The sequence below is a fragment of the Streptopelia decaocto genome, assembly GCF_964273445.1.
Source record: "Streptopelia decaocto genome assembly, chromosome: 6".
NCBI lineage: Eukaryota > Metazoa > Chordata > Aves > Columbiformes > Columbidae > Streptopelia > Streptopelia decaocto.
Window position 1 is genome coordinate 64,240,660 of NC_138660.1, and position 19,605 is coordinate 64,260,264.

The following is a 19,605-nucleotide window of genomic DNA, read 5'->3' on the forward strand; positions in this document are numbered from 1 at the left end:
TACTTGAGAAGCTGCAGGACAGCCAGGACAATCTAAATATAACTTACCTAGTAAGATCATAGCATGGACACGCACCAAGCAGCACAAGTAAAACGCCCACAGAATTTATATACCTTCCTATAATAAATTCACTTCTGTGATTTTCATATCATTTGTAGCTTCAGTCATATTTCCACTGGACAGATCGTCCATGGGACAAAAATGAACAGTGCTAATGGCTTGTGGCAGAAAACATCAAGGAGTGACTGGGTTGTGAGTTTGTGTTTTCAGAAGTTTCTGTATAGGTCAAACCAGAACAAGAGTAAAATACACAGAAAGTGTATTCTTCACTTGTGTGTAACTTCCGTATCTCTATTGCATGACTACTTTGAGCTCGTCTTTCATATAGAAAAAAATGTTTAAATTATAAATTAGATATACACCTAAATCTGTGTGTATGAAGTATTAATCTCAACAGGAATTAGGAATACGTGCTGAGGAAGGTATATTGTCCTACCAATGTTAATTTTTAAATTCAGTTTGATTGCAGGCAATTTTTGCTTGAAACTGTTTTTCTGGTGAAATGTTTGAATCGAGACACTAATAACCATGTATGCTTATGCAGCACCTACTGCAACTGGGATTCAGTCCTGATTGAGATCTCTGGGTGCTAAGGCCATATGAATATTAAAAAGGAACATATACGAAGAATGATAGGTGATAATTAAATCATAGATGATAAGATCAGGAAAGTATTCTCAGGTTATCTAGGGCATGTAACATGCAAGATGTTTTCCCTACGTCAGACCTACTGGCACCTTATCTAATCTGTTCCTAAATGAAAGCACAGTTGTACATGACTTCACTTTAGTTGCAACATCTTAAACAAATTCATGAAAATATCTGTCAAACCTTTCCCATGAAACTATGAATCATCCATCATCAACAGGAAGGTATATCTCAACAGAAAGGACAGCAATGTTCTTATCACCTCAAAAGAGAGATTAAAGTCCTTAGTACTGCATTCTTCTAACTAATTTTAAGTTTGAAATACAAATAATTTCCTACAGAAATTGTAGTTGTGAGATGCTACAGGTATTAGAAAATAACTACACTGGAACTAGTTTCTCAAAATAACTGATCACCAGAAAGCATGACTAAAAAGAATAGCAAATAAATAAAATAAAAAATTAAAAAAAAAAAAAAAAGAAAGAAAGAAATAAAGAAAGAAAACAAGGACTACCTGGGAAGTGCATCCATGACAGAAGCTGCACCATTGGACAAATGTCATTCCAAAGTGCAATTCCCCATAAAATGTGGGTCCCTTACTCCTTGGGGGTACTTCAGCTTAGGATGATGGTCTAATAAAATAAATGACAAGCATAAGAATAGAATTATGTGAACTGTGAACCATAAATTTCTTCCTTAGGATCAAGAGAGAATTTTTAATCCTTGTAAATTACTCTTTCTCCCTATTAAGGTGACAGAAGGTATGATACATTCTGGTTTTAACCATATATTAATAATGTTTTTTGTTGTTAAGGTACCAGATACAGTACTGGGCAAAGTAATGTCCTGATACAGCACTCAAGTTGTGATATATAAATATCTATATATATATATATATTTTTTTTTTCCTTCCTTAGAAATCCAGGACAACACCACTCGCATCAAATCCATAAGGAGCCTGGTAAAAAAGCTCCCGAAACCAAACTATGACACAATGAAAATCCTCTTTGAACACCTAAAGAAGTAAGTAGAACTGTAATAATAACAGGTCAATAATTTTAAAAGGAATTGGTGTGTGATGTCTAAATCCTATTGGAAATTTCATCCAAAATACCAAAGACAATTACATTCTTTGGCAAAACTAAGCATGATTTATGGTATCTATGTATATCCTATTCATGCTCAAGAAATCAGTATGTCTAAGCAAAGGCATGACTTTTTCTCTACTAGAAAACAGTTCTGTTTTCTTCAATGCAGTCAGACACATGGGGATTACTATGCTACAGATATATTGAACTGGACAAGTGCAACATATTCCAGTATTGCAGCTGTCCAGTTCGGTTTGACTTTCTCCAACAATGGACCTTTTGATCACCATATTTCACCATCAAGATCCCTGCCATTCAAACTCCTTTATTGAGGCATGTAATGATAGAAATAATTTGAATCAAGAAAATCCATTATGAGTTCTTCATAAGAAAGCTTGTGACAACACCAAACATCTGAGAAATGCTGAGGAGAGTTCTGGAAGTTCACTTTTTGTCTCCTAACGTTGTTGAGATACCACAGAGGCAGAAAAAATACACTGTGAGGCTCCACCTTATCACTCCTCTGTGGTTTCTGCACTCATTGAGCTCCGTTTGCAAGACATGTCAGCCCACAAAGTCAACCCAGGTTCCATTGTTCACTTCGGGTTTTGTTCTCATCTTTCATGGCATTAACAGTAAAAATGTACATAGACCATGAGCTCGCTTGGAAACCGACCTGCAGCTGTTTGACTTGCAGAATGACCAGGCAGAATTGGCAGACCTCAAGATGGGGACACATGAAGGGCAGGGTCCTGTTCCTCCCTTCGTGGCTGTCCCTGCTGTTGGGACTAATGTGCCATTTTCTACAATCACTTTTCAACCAAACTGCCCTTAAAATTGAAGGAACTAAGCAGAATGTAGGGCCCTTGTGCACAGAGGAGTTGCTATCCCAGGAATGCTATAATGACCCCAGTGAGGCAGTAATAAAGACTCCAAATAAAAGGCTACTCTGAGCTTATAATGAATGATGCCTTTATACTGATCTTTTCTGCTGTGTTCTCCCGGCATATACATATAAGAGATGTAGATCCTTTATCTTGTTTTGCAGCTTCCAGTTGAAACTGCAAAATGAAGTCCATGCAGTCATGGGAATGTCCCCATTTCATTAAGCATGGAAGGATTTTAAACAGCCCATAAAATGACTGAGTTTGGCCTTGCAGAAAAACAGTTTTCTAGGTATTCATCTGACGTACCATGTGTGCATATTCTCTCATTCAGTGGGTTATCTAGAGAAGGATGAAAATTTATTACTGTCAATGGAAGAATAATAAGGGAAATTATTTCCTGAGAAGAACATGAGTGCAAGAAGTGGGTACAAGCTGTCAGCTCCAATATGCCATATACAAAATTTACCGCACAATGTGCGGCATTGATCCTAACCTGAAGAAACTTTTCTTACCATGTCTTGGGAGAGAGCTATCAGGTATACATAATAAGTCTTTGCTCTCATAGTTAAATCACGATTGAGACTCGGGAGACGTGGGTTCAGTTCTTGGCTTTGACCGGATGCTCTGGGTGACCTTGGGTAAATCACTTAATCTCTCTGTGTCTTGGTTCCTTGTTTACAAAATGATGATAATACTTCCTTTGTCTGCCTTGGCTTTTTAGAGTATAATCTGTTCGGGACAGTGATAGTTTCCTGCTGTGCATGTGTAGAATAACTGGCAAAACTGGACCAAGACTAGTGTTTTTGGAGAAAAGGAAAAAAAAAACCTACCACCCTAAAATACAGACAACAAAACACCAATACTTCATAATGCATATGTATGGAATACCAGGCTTAAGTCTATGGATATAGTAAAATCTAAATAAGCACATGCTCTTACCTGGTTGTGCCTGCAGAAGGCATGGTGAAGATGGAGGTGTACTTCCTCATGGAAGGACTATTCCATAAACTTTGATCCATTGACACAGAAGAAGCAGTAGAATAGATGCTGAAAACACAAAAAAACAGATAAAAACTGGTATGTTCTCTTGAACCTGTCAATGTGAAAGGAAGAGTTCAGTCTGCATGACCTTGTGGCTCCATAAATGAGAATAAGGAAGCTTACGCACACTAGTAGTAATTAAAACATGTTTATATTATTTAAATATAGGCAATGTATGGCTATTTAAATTAACCTAGGAAACAAGACTAGTTTGCAGAAGTTACAAAAAGCAAAATTATATCACTTTTAAGGATATTGTTCAGAAGAGGGGTGTCAATGTGCATGATGTGCCAGCCTCATCACTGAGTTGCACCTTTTGCCATCCTCTTCAATCACAGAGTTTGCTCAGTGTAAATCATAGGATGTTCAAAAGTTTCTGATTAGTCGAAAAAAAAATAAGTAAACTGGTTTGATTAGAGGCATATTAATACAATTTCTGTATTTGTTAGTGGAGATGGCTGCTCTTCCCCAATGCTGAGCTGAGCTTCAAGGGGTTTCTGATGGGGATCCAAAGCAATGCTTGGGGTTGCAGTACCTGTTTCTTGCATTTGATAGGGAAAAAAAACCCCACAGGCATTTCCCCTATTTACCTCTGCATGAAATGTATTCTACTACTCATAAGTGAAAGAAGCAAAATATGGCGCTGAACAGACGCATCACATTGCTCCTGTCAGTCTAATACCACATCGAATTGTTTTATTAGAACTCATACTAAAAATAATTGAGCACAGCTACTATTAGGTTATTCATACTTCTTCCTGAAGATGAGTATATCAAACAAATACACTTTTTACATATGAAAGAAACAACAAAACCCAACCTGAGTAGGGATTTTCCCAAATACCAAAAAATACAGAAAATAGCCTACTTGAAAATGCTTAAAGAACATTTACTTGCTACATATAGCCCATATACTGCTGTCTCACACATTTGGCAATACAGCCCCAAGGTCTCCAGGACTCCTTTCTTTCCTGTTGTTTATTTACAGCGGAATTTCACTCCCAAACCGAGTGAGCTAGTCTCAGGTACTAGATAAAACTGATATACCTTTCTGGCCCTGTTTTGCAGGCAGACATGGGACATGTACTGGCTCTCTGCATAAACACGAACAGAGAGCAACCAAACCCTATCTGATAAATCATTATTTTTACCCAATGATTTACTCACAAAACTAAAATTCAAGCAAAGCAGACGGAACATTTCACTCTTAAGGATCCCACGGTATTTTATGATCGGTATCTAACCTGCTTCCGAAGCAGCATCTTTGTGGCAGCTGTTACACACCTATTGGGAAACTGAGGCACAAGAAGTTTGAATGGCTTAAAGACTAAGCCAGCAATGCAATCTAAAAATCTAGAGTTTGTGGGGCTTTGAGGGGGTCATTTTTGCACAGAAGCTTCTGCGGCAACTGCAAAATAGTCTTTCCACCCTGATACAAGAGGCAGGAGGGGAGAGGAGCACCCGGCTGGGTCCTCATGCTCCGAGCTGGCGAGGGCAGACGCAGCTCTGCTCCAGAAGCTGTGTGCCTGCATTATCCAGCACTGTGCCTGAGCTAATAAGCTGTGCTTATTAATGTTAAATTAATGAATCTCAGCCTGCTCTGCTTATTAGGTTGAGCTCCGTGCCACCGCAAGGCAGCTCTGCGGCTCCCAGACCCGAGCTGTCTCACATCTGACCAGGCTGGAGCACAGGGCAGCCAAGCTCCAGTTCATCTCTACCCATCCATGTAGACACCCCCGCGAAGAGATATATTACAGACAAAACCCCCCTTCCCCTTGCTTATTATTTTCCCGCACAACGGCAGGATAATACGTGTTATTTACAAAAGTATAAAGCGGATGTTGAAATAATTAAAAGGGAAGACAGGGGCCAGCCTGATGCTTCCATCCCTCTCCCTTACGTGGAAAGCGCTGAACCCAGATGCCCAACTGTGGAAGATATTCTTCCAGCAGCAGCATCTGCCTCCTTGGCAGGCACTTCAGGCAAGTTGTCTGGGGAGCTCTGCAGTTGCCTCTTGGTTTATCACGTGGATCTGTTACTGTGGCCTCTCTGGCTGCCTTGTCCGGGCAGAAGCCAATTCCTTTTGATTCACCTTTGAATCCAAGAAGCTCCATTTTTTTGCTCCATTTTTCCTGTATTATATGTACATTTTCAGATGCTGTCCAGGCTTTCTGCTCTTTCAGAGAGAAAATGACGTTTTCCTTTCTGACTGCCTTTCCCCCTGCCCAAATTCTTCACTCCTATTAGCAAATTTTTGCATCAATTTCACTGGAAATAAGCTCCTCCGCTACAGTAGAACCTTTTTATCTAAACCAAACCCACTAATATTAATATATTATCTAACAAAAGTCACAAGTATTACAAGATTCATGCTTTAGTTGCTTTGAAAAATAACCTTCCCTTGTGCCCATAGCTCTATGAACAGAGAACAGCACTGACAAACAAAACACACACACCCCCCAAACCTCATAACATGTGGCAGCTGCATTCTGAAGAGCACAGGCTTATTGCACACTACATGGAACTAAACAGACTTATTTCTACCTATTAAAGATTAAATAAATTTTTAAAAAAGGAGGAAAAAGCATGCATAGAGAGAAGCCCACAGTAGCCTGCACACCAGGACATGATGACAATGTGATGACAAGTCCAGCAGCAGTACCCAGAATTCTGAGGGAAAAATCAGAAAATAAAGTCAAAGTATGGTAGCTAGTAATAGTTAGCAGGGGATGTCTGCAAACTTTTTTTTCTATAAAGTTGGTGGAGGAAAGATGTAGCAAACATATGTGATTTTCTCTTACTAAACTATGTGTCATATCAGCAGTTTCAGGCAGGCTTACATATTAAATCCAGGCTCAGGAAAACCTTCTTTTTTTTTTCACACAGTAGAAGAATAGATTACGTTAAGAACTGTACAAGCCTTCTATTAAGGAAAAGAGAAGGGAAAAAATAGGTTAAAGTTATTTAAAAGAAAAAGCAGTCCCTGGAATGGAAGGATTATACAAAAAAATTCTGTTTGGGAAACCTCAGAGAACTTGTGGGAGAGCTGCAACCCAAAGTGTGGGATGGGCATTTAAATTCTGCTTCAAGAAAAATGCCCAGATTCAGGAATATGCAGAAGCACAGAAGTTCTGAGCTGAAGGCAGAAGAAAGAATGACTGTTGAAATTATTTCCCAAATCAAGACCTTTCTTTATAATTGGGCAACTCATGAGCAGCTCTTGCTCTTCAGCTTTATTCCTCCAAGCTTGGGGAGCTGCTTCTGGAAATGTGAGGAAGAGGCACAGAAGAGCAAGTAGGTGACTGGCCAGGAGCACAACAGACTCAGGCATCCCTGACTAAAATTTTAACATTTACATGAAGTGAATTAATAATTTTGTAGCTTGAGAAGGGCAAATGGATATCGAGACATGCTCTCGCACACGTGCTTTTCTCTGTTCCAGCTATAGAAGTGTTTTAGAGAGGAGCTGGAGCAATGCCAACACTTGTCCCATTTACTGTGGCTTCCCAGGGCTCCTTTTGGGGGAAGGAGAAGAGTTAAACCCGTTTCTCTCTAAACGATTCCTTTGTAAATTAGTAGACACAAGAAAATGTGCGCCATGCACATGTGCGCACAAGACAGAAGTAATAATAGATTTTGGATTAAAGGCAAAAAATAAATCCAGTCTTCCAGAAGCACCTTTAAGCAGTTTTATTTTATCTGCTTCGGGGTGGGGGCGATCTGCTACTGAGGTTTTTGCAGTCATGCCCTGTCCTCCTCTTAGTGGGATAAGAGAGTTTGCAAAGCTCAACTCTTTCCTAAAGAATACCTTACAGCCTAGTGTTTTTAATGAGAAGAATGACAAGTAATTAAAACCACATTTTTACCTGTGTTTCCACATGCCTCCTATTTCCACAATCGTATTTAAAAATATAAACCCTGATTTTCATAACAATCAGGCAAATAATTACACTTGGTACTTTTCAGTGTCACTAAGCTTCAAAATGTACTGAACTGGTGTATCAGCAAATAACAGAACGATAAAAATAATTAACATAGTTTTAATTTAAATATTTATGATACAGTTGACTCTGTGGCTGTACCATTGTGCTAGGTGCAGTACACAAATTCAGATAGAAAGAGCCCCTGTTTCAAAGAGCTCCTATTGTTCATCTCACATTACTCAATATCAAATGATCTCAAAAAAAGAAGCTTTTCAAACATTAATTAAATCTCATAACTTCCTTTTTCAGGTCAGTAAGTTTTATTATCCTAGTTGTGCAGATGGAGAAAGTGAGGAATGACAAGGGTAGGGCACTTGCCCATGATGACACAGAGAACAATTCTCACTTCTACTCTCCCTTTACTTCCCAATCCCCCACCCCGAGCCCCCCACGCCTTTGAAGGCTCATCCATGTGCATATAGATGCTGTGGGTGTACGTGTACATATGGCCAGCACATCCCAGGGAAGGCCGGTTACCGCTAAGTAACTCTTTGGTTAATCAAGACCATGTGAGAGTCCTGGTTCTGCTTTGCACTCACATAAGCTTTAATAAAATATCACTGGCGGAGTTAATTTATGTGATTTTGTAACCTCCTAATATTGCTTGGGGTTAGCGTTCTTTTCAACTCGAATGTTTTTTGTTGGTGAAAATTAAGAATGCTCAATTAATTACAAAACGGTTCTTTCCTCCCTCCTCCTTTTTTTTTTCCCTATTTTAGGAATTAGGCCCTAACACATTAATGTCCAGGATCAGATCATAAAAAGGCTAAATTGCAATGCTTTTCATTTTTCTGACTACAGATACGGGATTTTTCTCAGAACAAGGCTGTAAAATAAATAACAGGCATGAAGTTTCTTAAGATATTCATTGGAACTTAAAAACGAAACAAAACAAGAAAGACTTTAATGCCAAAATGTCAGTGTTCTGTGCAAAATAATTAATATAACACAATGGGATCTATTCTACTATCGATTGAAAGGGAATTTATGCAGGTAATTCATTAAAGCTAGTGGGAGTTTGGCATGTAAATTCCCCAGCACTTTGATGGGAAAACAGACCCTGATGATTTTTTGTTTAATAAGCTATAAAATACATGCTTTTCAGTAGCAAATATATAAGAAGAAAAAATGAATTTCTGAACAGCTAGGGCAATGGACACCCCTGCTCTGTGAGACTTCTGAAATGACATTAGATCAAATCATTTTTCACACATTACAAAAGATGCAACAATAATTTCAATCACCATGTTAAGAGAATCAATACATTTTTTGCTTCCAGAGAATGGTATTTTACATTCCAACATTTGCAGGTTATCACCTTCGTACATCTCTTTTTGTGGTCAAGTGCATGATTAGTACTTCTGACAGCGTATTGGCCATTTTCTTATAAAGAACTACAAATTCTTGTAAATAAAAAACAAACTGAAAAAAAAATGAAGAGCAAATCTGTGGACTGGAATGCACCCTACTTGTAATGGGAACAAAAAGCTGGCAATGAAATATAAACCTAAATCACAGCAGAATGACCTACTTTAAGGCATTTGCCAAAGAGACAGTGTTTTAGACAGCTCCTCTGAAGTAGCGTCTTTATGTCTATGCCATCTGCAGATTTATTATTGTGCTTTAAGAAAAAAAAAAAAAAGGAAAGAAAAAAAAAAAAGGGAAGAAAAACCTACAGTATGCCTGAACAAAACTCAGCTTCATCTATAGGAAAGATTCCAGTACTGTGGGCACCACACCCACACCTACTGATGTGGTCCAAGTTTTTTCTTTAGAGGCACCTAATTAAGAAACCCTGACTCATTTACATGGATACGTTTGATCTAAATTACACTCCAAACCACACCAAATTAGGAGCATCTGTGAATGCGAAGTGTTTGTTCCCAGTGACTGGTAGAATAGGGCCAGTTCTGGACGGCACATGTTCAAGTGACGAAAAATATTTCAGATGTAACATACTTCTGAGACCCACTTTTCCACTAATAATTCATAATGAGTTAAACCAGTATCTCTGCCCAAACAATTATTTCAGGCTGTGAAAAAAATGCCATTTTACTTTTAAAAGGAAGGAGGAGGAAAAAGAGGGGTAGACAACCACCTAGTTTGGTTGTTGTCCCTGGTAAAGGTCCTTAACGCAACTATAAGCTGCAATTTAAATCTGTGCAGTTCACTTATTATCAGATATACGTTACTCCTGAAGCGAAGACTAAAGGGAAATATCTATGCATTATTAGTTGCTGTTCACAGGCAAGATCTTCTAACCTAATGTATGGTCTCTGTCTTTAACCCGCTGTGGCAGCTTTGCTAACAACTCCAAGTGAAGAGGTGGGTCTCAGTACCCTGCACACTGGATAACATGAAAAAGTCATAACCACCAGATTTGAGAGTGGTCCTTCCCTTTTGGACTGTGTTGCTGGTGCTATCTGACTGTGCCTGTTTGCACCCTACAAGGCCACAATGTACAAAAATGGGTCCTGCAGCAATTAGGGAACTTTAATCTCATTTTCCCACCTCCTGGACAGAGGGAGCAGGGGAGGCTGCAGAAGCCACTGCTGCTGCTTTGCTGCCTTACAGTCTAAACTGACAAACTAAAAAAAAATAGCCTTATTTTGCTCTAATTTAAGCCATAGGAGCAACCCAAGCACTGGGGAGTGCAAATCCGAATTCCATGCTGGGTTTGCAATTCCCAGTCCGCTAGCGCAATTTGGCACAACCTTCGGATTTGGCCCATAGTGTTTGGCAGCCACCTTTTATTCTTCCCATCTTTTATACTTTGTGAATAGTCTAAGTTACATAATACCAGTGACAATTTGTTTATGGCAAGCATTAGAGTCACTGTTTTATGATTACATTCAAACTGTAAGCCACATTTTGACATCTAAGGATCATCTTGCATTCTCATGTATTATATACAATGAAGGTTTGTGTTCCAGTAAGGGGAGGGGGAAGGAACTTTATAAATAACATGACTCCTTTTGTCTGAAGAGATTTTAATACGTTTGTCTGATCTACTGTTTTTGCAGTAGCTAGAATATAATTTGAATATATTAATATTTTCAGCAACTGTGCTCAGGGAGCCCAGTTAATAACTTATGCATGGATATATAGATACACTTCAGACAGAGGTAATGTTTTTAGCCCTTATGTTGGTAATACTTAGAAACACACAATGAAAGAGCCTGTTCTTTCCTCCTCTTTGTTGTGGGCATGCATTGTGATGGTATGGAGCCAGTGTTCTTTCTGTTGTCTACACAGCCTGGATTCAATAAGCAGTTATATATGCATATTATGACAATGTGGTCAAGGAAACCAGATTTTTTTACTATACCTTCATGTGCCTGTACAGTATAAAATCTGGTATTTATTTTTCTTGTCCTCATTCAATATGTTAACAAAATCATAATTTGATACAGGTTATGTTCACTTTATAATTAAAATTATAGAGTTAGATGAAAATACAGCAAGATGTTGCTGAATGGAAAATATTTATCTTTTCGTACATTACGCATTATGGTGCAATGTAAAAAATCATAAATCTGCAGAGCAGCTAACTCCAGCCAAATGCACGACAACTCACCTCCTCCCCTAGTCCGCGAGATACAACCAGTTACCTCCTCTAAGTTGAGGGTTTCTACAACTGTCTCAGCCCCACCATTGGATGACATTCCCACATCCTCTCCAGAGCTTTGCTGTGGTCTTCTGAAGGAAGACTCTGCCACGAAGATGAGCCAAGAAAAAGGGAATTCAGAACAGCTCTGTATTTTTTATAGATCAAACCAATCCCTCTCCTGTAGCTCTCCTAGCACCTTTGTGGACAAAGTGCAAAACTTTCGCACCAGCTGTGTCCTTTGAGTCAGCACCAGCCTCAGCCTCACCAAACCACCTTAGGATATCACTTAATCTGCGTTGAAACTGTTCCCGTGTCCCAGGTCATTGTCATCCCCATTACCAACCCCAGGCCTTCACCAAACACTATCAGCCATCTTGGAGACCCCAGTAGAGCAGAGCATATGGGACAGCCCTACGGTGTATGGAAACTTTCCAGTTCACAGTGAACATCAGTTTGTCCATATTCAAACTTTCAGTAGAGCTGCGGCAATATTAGTAGCAGGCAACTTAGGACCATCTCCTAGGATAACTGTCTTGTTTCCATATCTGGATAACTGTTTCATAAAAATGTCATAAAAAAGAATGAGTTTTCCATTCCTTTAGAGCATCAACCCCATGGAAGTCATTGCAACTGCTATGGACTAAGTGTCAGCCTCAAGATTTCTATCTCAGGATAAATTTCAAAGCTTGGTGAATATAATCATGTTTTGAACCCCACTTGATCACTATGGTGAGGAACTGCTTAACATTTCTCTTGTACATGTTAACGGGTTTCCATGTTACTCTTCATATTAAATTATGTTTATACAGCTTCGCATCCTGAAACTACAGTATGTGCTTCCTAAGGAGGCACTTTCTTAGCTTGTAAACCCATTTGTAACCATTCGGTTAAGGTCAGACACTTTCTGCTGCAGGGGAAGATCCATGCAGCACCTACAAAACAATAACGTCCTGAATTTTGTCTTATCTGAGTGCCAGACAACACAGTGTCAGTGGTCTTCTGGAGCTCAAGACTGTGACAAAAATAATTTGCAAGGCACTTCAGCTCCATCTCCAAGAACAGCATGCCCACACATAATGCCAACAAGCAAAGCCATGCAGGGAGAGACCCAGTTGGCAGGCAGGTGCTCTCAGAAATGCTTCTCAGCAACTCTACTTGGTGCATTGAGGCATTTTACTGAGTTAAGCTATGACAGAGAGGTTTGATGTCCTAGAAGCTGCTGAATGAATGAGCTGTTCCAAGACTGATGGGTATGCCTTGATATCTACAGCAAGATTGTACCTGCTCCTAAATCCTTCAGTGTCTGTTGAACGAGTTTTGGGTTAGGAGGTCTAAGAGATGCCTGTCTGTTTTCTCAATAGTTTATCTAACTCTGTGGGTTTTGATCAGCCTCAGACAAAAGTAGATATTGGCAAGTCTGGTCACTTGAAGTGAACAGTTTTTTGTATAACAGCTTCAAAGGTGAAAGAAAAACAACTACTGAGAGAGTTAGGGCTGCTTGTATAGAGAATAAAGACTTTTGTAAAGTGTCTAAGGCAGTCAGACCACAGTCATCAGAGACCAGTACATGTGTGAATGGATATTTAACTTCAAAACGAACTAATGAGAAAATCCAAAGCTAGTTTAACGATGATAGGAAAAAATATTGCAGAACTTGCAGTACTACAAAGGGTGTATCTTAGGAAGACAAAATATATGGAAAATTCTCCACTCCAGGCAGTTCGTGCATTTAGTGCAATGGACTATACACATGCACAAAAAATAAACATCAAGCTAAGGTGAGTGGACAAGACAGACAAAGTGTAAGTAGAAAAGACAATGCTGACATAGTAAATTCATTGCTCAAGGGCAAGTAAAATGTAAATAAGTTTAAAGAAATCAAAGACTCATGGCACATACTCACTAGTGCATTTAAGAGATACATTCATCCTACTCATGTTCAATATCAGGGCTGAAACAATCGTGATGCTGGGAGGCATGTTAAAGCATCTTTCAAATCTGATACAAATGCAGTACATATATACTGCAATAGTAGCTTGTGGAGAGTTCAGAACTGAACCTGAAAGAGTAGGAATCCTGGTTGAGGTCAGATCCCATATAAAATCATTCCGTTGGGCAGAGGACTGCAAAAAGACTTCCATTTTAAACACAAGATGGTGATAATACAGGTTTAAATGATGGAGATTTTATATAGAGGACAACTAATAGACCTATATTTAGAAGTTTTTCATTATTTAAAAAGATTGGAAACAAATCAATTTAAGAATTAGTTACATACATAGGGGCTTACAGAAACGCAAAACTTTGGCATGAGTTTGTTGTCCCATTTTCGTGGAATTCTTTGCCACATTTTCTGATTTCAACATCAAAAATTACTGGTTGTCTGACAAAACTGAATAATTTATTCATCATGCTGGACAAAAACCATGTGTTGTTTAGCAAAACCAGGTTTTTCACTAGAAGCTCTAAACTCCTTAGCAAAGATGCATTTCTGAGCAGGTTGTCTAAAATTCAGCATCCCAGGTTGAAATTCCAGCCAATTGCCACTTTAGGGCTTCAAGTCAGAAAGTAAACCTGTCACATCCAGGGCTGAGTTATTTGCTGTCAACTGGATTATCATAGTACAAAAGGGCTGTAATTGAAGGCTGCAAGAGGCTACAGATTGAACATAGTCAAAAGCAGTAATTTCACTTCGTAAAAGTAGGTATCACCCAAAATGAGAAAAGTTAAGCTTATACAAGGTGAAATTCCGACTCCATTCTGGCTCCCAGTAGCTGGGAGTCTTGTCAGTAATTTTAACAGTAATCAAAATTTCACTCACTGTCAAAAGAAATGCTTCAAAGGGTGTGATGAAGTGAAAGTTGAAATTGTTAACTTGAGGCTTCCAAAATACATTTTCTGAGCACGGACTGCTGTCTAACTCATTGTTTTCCTGACGTAGCAATGCAGACACCCCTTCTGGGGACCGAGGGGACAAAACCGTGCTAGTCGAGAGCATCTGGGATGCGTGATGAGGATTTTCCTGCTGTAACTGATGAAGTTCCCATTGTTCATTATCCTGTGGGCCATGATGGAACATAAGCATAGTGGGGTATATTATAGTTTGTAAGAAGCCATTTCAGAAAGATGTAACATTACTGAGCATCAGTGCCAGCGCTGACACTCTTCCACCTGAGCTGCTCTTTTGAGATATGGGTAGATATGACTGGAAGAAAGGGCATAATAGTGGCTGGCAGGGGCACTAAATTTATCAGGAGGAGGAGAATTATATTATAATGCTGACTATCATCATATTTCTATTTTTCTTATCAGTAAATTTGAACCAAAGAATGTGATTTACATCTGGGAACAAGGCTCCATAGGGTCTCCTGTGTGCTTTCCATCTCCCCTCTGCTTTGGGTGTGTTGTAGAAGGGTGGCTTCTTTCACGGAGTTAAAAACCAGCTGGGTTACCATCAGAACTGGTGGCTCTGTGTTTTTTGCCAAGTACTTTTTGTTTGTCCATCACTACTAAGCACGTCAAAGCTTCAGTGTGCCCACCAGAAAAAAAAAAGCTGTTAATAACATTATTCCACCTTTATTAAGAGCCTTCAGCTTTATGGAGGAATACCAAATATTATTAAGACAAAGACAAGAGGATAATAAGGAAACGTGGTTTTTCCTCTGCTGACCTAGTTTCTAACCTCACTTTAAAATCTTCCGTTGATTTTAATTACGCTTAATCTAAAGCTAAGCTCACAAAGCTAGGAAACTTATGGACTGCTTTTAAGTGAATTTTCTCGCCTGTCAGAGTTCCTCAAGCTTTCTGCGCCACAGTTAGAAGTTTATTTCCAGCCCAGAGAGAAAGTTGAGGCAGCTCTCTACCCATAGTAAGCACCCAGTACCAAGATTGTCCGAGGCACTGGTTTAAACGCTACCTTGCTCAAACCGAGCCTGTGTACAGCACTTTTCACAGAAACAATTGCTGTCCTTTTCTCATCAGCGGTAGCCAGAGGCAGTAATAAGGGTGAAGGATATCTATCATGAAAAGTCCAGTGTCAATGTGTTCCCCCAATTTATTTACTGACCTTCAATGCAACAGCCATACTCCTGACCCTCATGAGATGAAGCCTAAGGGGAAATGGCACTGAGCACCAATTCCATATCCTGTTGTTCTGTGGTCTAAATTAAGTGCTAATTAATTACCACTGGCATCTTTGGCATTGCCTGTCAAATTGGATTTAGGATATCCTTTTGCTGTTTAAACAAATAGCCCTACATCTAAAGCTAAAATCCCAAGTGTTAGCATTTTCTTTACTTTTAAATTTTTATTTGAAAATTCAGCAAGCACGTCCGTGGACTTTGCAGGTAGAATTCAAATAAAAGAAACAGGAATTGATATTGTCAATTTTGATTAATAGTCCTTCATTAATAAACATCCTGTTATTCAGTTTCCACCTGCAGTTGCTGATGTTGCCTGGAATCAATTAACTCATATAATTTGATTTATTTTACAAAGACATTTTTGGATGTGCTGTGCTGATGATAAAGGTTCTATATTTACAATTCTTCATTTAAGGGAGATTGTTACTAACTGATTTTTATTTTTAATGTTACAAGGAAATGTAGCTTCAGGCATTCTTGAACAAAAATATTTAAGCAATTAAAAAAGTTAAAGCTTTATTCATGTAAAACTATCTGTTGCCTTCTGAGCCACACAGACCACAAAAGCATACAGATCCAGGACCTCTGACAGGTTGGTCTTTATAATAAACTAGTTGTTCTGCAGCAAAAAGAAATAATCAGAAATAGAATTTTTAAAAAGAAAAATCACAGCAGAAGTTCCACCACCAGCCAAAAATATAGCTGAGGGGTCTATGTGTTATATCTCTGTCTGAACATATATTATTCTATTTACTCTCACTCTGCCTTTATCACTCTACTATCAAAACACCTCTAAGAAGTGCATTAGCATCTGCCCAACATCTGTCACGGGTGGTTTTGTTCTCTCCCATCCTCTCCCCAAGGAGAGACTCGTGCTTGCAGTGGTCATGTGGCTTTTGAAGAGGGGTTCGCTGTCGTGTGAGAAATATATATATATATGTTCTGCTACAGTGCTGTTAGAGAGGGCAAAAATGAATGCCTTGTGCGCAGAGCTGCCGACAAAAGGAGTCTGAGATGCTCCTTAAAGAACTTCAGCTGGCTCCTACCAAGTGGCCATACCCGAACAGGCAAACTTCAGGCTCAATAGCGACTCGCACTGTGATGACTTGGACAGGTCAGGATTCCCCCTCTCTCCAGTCTTCTGAGCATTAATCCAAACCAGTTTGCATTCAGACACACACACACAAATTAAAAACCAAGCCAAAGCAGGAGGACAGAATGCTGGTTGTCAGTAAATGGAAGAACTTAGCAGGTCACTCGTGGCAGTTTTCCAAAAAGGAGTATTTCGCAGTAATAGGGGAGATTTTGTGAAAATGGTTTGAATTTCTTAGACAGAACATGGTTTGGGGGAGTGGGACCTGAGCCTCTGCCCACATCAGGGTCTTCAGTGAAGCCACCATAGTGTGAAGATGATTTCCTGCCCTTGCTGGCCAGTGTTCACCCACTGCTTTTGAAGCTCCTCTAACCCAGGAGATGGCCAGAAAACAGAAATGATCCCAAGGCTGAGATGCAGGTACCACATTAGCTTGTCCTCTTCATGTGGCCACAGGTGGGAGCAGAGGCAGGAGCAGAGCTCCCATCCTGCAGAACAAGCAGGACTTTTCCAAAGCACATTCTTGAACACAGACCCTATAGAGGCCTGAATCCCTTTAGATACCTAAATGCACTTTTACATCGTGGCCTCAGTCACATAGAAAATCAAGACTTTCTCCACCAGACAGGCACTATGTGAGGTGCGTGCAAAGGCAAGAGCACACGCACTCTTCAGAAAGCAGGTCCTACAGGTAGCAAAGTTCACCCAGTGGTGAAAAGATATTTATTTCAAACTGTTCCCTTATTAAACCAGGGTAAGCCAGAATAAATGCCTTTCCTCAGCTTTTTTGGAGTCCATTCAGCCAACTGTGAACTGGTGTTCAGAGTTAGTTTAGTTATTATTTTCATTTAGGGCTAGACTCCAAGGCAGTTCATCCAGGGAAGGGCTCGTGCTGTGAGATATGCCGGGGATCCCCTGAGGAAGCCCATTCTCCACCAGGTCCCTGTCAGCTGTCCAGGTACTATATATAGCCATCCAATGGTCGGATTTAAAGGCTAGTCTGCAGAAGAAGACAGCATCAAGTGCTCATTTCTTGTGTCCCAGAGCAACTGAAGAGAAGGGATTTTTCCCAAAGAGCTGTAATATGAACCCACAGCTGCAGAGCACAGGAAGCCCATGGAGTTTCTGTAGGCCAGGAGCCATGGAGGCTATTTTCAGCAAAAGCAAGCTCTTAAGTATGTCTGAACTATTTCTGACCCCTCTCGTAACGTATCATACGCCATGACCTGGTTTCTCTATTACCAGCCTTGGACAGTGTTTCGAATTCAACCTATGGAGCAAAGAGGAATTTAAAGTACTTTCATATTTTGCACGGGTAAAAGAAAGTAGCTTAAAACTGTGTTAGTCCACTATGATCATATTTTGAAAAGGACAGACACTGTAGTGTTTTAGAGCTCCTCTATAAGCATAAAACCCAGGTCATAGCTACATACACACAAAACTTCAGTCCCCCCAAACACACTATCCAGATTTCACAAAAAAGAAGCTGGGGATTCAACTGATGATGTTTGCATTTGCTCAGCTTCATCAGCTGGTGAATACCACTGTAATGCAACTTAGCAAATCACCCATAAAGCCAGTACATAAATAATAATGAGGTTTAGTTTGCATTCATAAAATATCAAGAATCCCAACTTATAACCAAATTTTAAATCTATCTGCATTGCAGGGCAATGAATTGAACAGTTTACATAAATAGTGCTTATGGTTATCAGGGGCTCACTTAGCACCAATTATTTCTGTAGGTCTCTGAAGATGGGGTTAAGGCCCTGCACCCTTTCTCCACCGCAGGTGTACTTTGCTGTCTGTCCTAAGCTGGTGTATCCAACTGGATATGGGCATGTCTGCAAGGTTCTGACCTGTTGTAAAAGGACACCTATTATTGTTTGTGTTTTAAGAGGACTCTTAAAGCCAAACTTTGTACTTCAGTTGTCTTTTTAGTACCAAAAACCACTTAAGTTCTTGAAGAACAACTACTATAATTGAAATGAAATAAGTTTGCAACAGAAATTGATGTTGCAATAACATGCTATATCTCAGGAAAGTATGTAACAGGCCTTAAATGGAAAGGAAATACATTCAGAAGAAACCTGATAGTTTATCTCTGCATCATTTTGTACTTGTGCTTTCTTTCCTAACACTGAAAAACCTGACTGCAAAAGCCCTGCCAAAATGTGCTTATACACACACAGACATTATCACTTTGTAGGATGGTACGTTTTATTATCAGGTTATTTTCCGGTACATTTGGCACAGTTAAGGTAAGTATATTAACTTTACTTCCAAATAAAGAAAACAAAGTTGTACTGAAATGTCTCAACCATTGTCAATGAGTTAAGAACTGACAGGAGGTCCAAGTAATCAACCCCGTCTACTGCGCCAAGCTTTCCCCTGGGACATCTCTTCTGATCATACAATGTATCTGACTGGCATGGATGTAGAATTGCTTTCAATAAAGATTTTATTTCAAGGTTGGATGATTCCTTCCTGAATGTCTTGTCACTAAAGCAAAGTATGTAATACCTGCTATTTTTTAACTCCTGTGAACAAGCATTTGGGAAGGAGGGGAGAACAAAGTGTTGAGCTAGAAACTGTTCATCGTAAGAGTCAAATTTTAACACGTTCAAATGGATTGGGAGCTCTGCAACAGCAAAAGTCAGAAAACTGCTGCATAAAAACTGGCCCATAACAGTGCACCAAAAAGGTCTGTTAACAGCGTTGTAGTCGAGGTGAGTTGAGGGCAGCTGAGCCGGTCCCTGGGTCGAGTTTTTAACCTAAAAACATTGCATTTGCATGTCCCTGAGTATGTACAGGAAACAGATGTTAGCTAATTTGAGGATAATTATTGGTAGAGCGAATCAATGGGATGAGCAGACTTTGACCCATTAAGGCAGTTCATAGGAACTCGCATTTCAAACCAGCCGCGTTGTCAATCGGGACGAGCAGCTCTGGCCATGATGGTGGTCGCTAGCCCAGTTCAGCAAAGGTACAAAACCCACCTAAATGGGCTGTCATGGAATAATTAACGGAGAGAGGAGCTGATTCCTAATTCT

General features: G+C 39.6%; 1 protein-coding gene across 2 annotated transcripts in view; it reads left to right on the forward strand.

Annotated features, from left to right (window-relative positions):
* Positions 1-19,605, forward strand: part of ARHGAP15 (Rho GTPase activating protein 15) — a 323,931-nt gene that overhangs the window by 299,552 nt on the left and 4,774 nt on the right. For both annotated transcript variants that reach the window (XM_082056895.1, XM_082056894.1), the window contains exon 14: positions 1,626-1,731. In XM_082056895.1, coding sequence (XP_081913021.1) covers positions 1,626-1,731 — 106 coding nt within the window. The remainder of the gene's footprint in view (positions 1-1,625; positions 1,732-19,605) is intronic.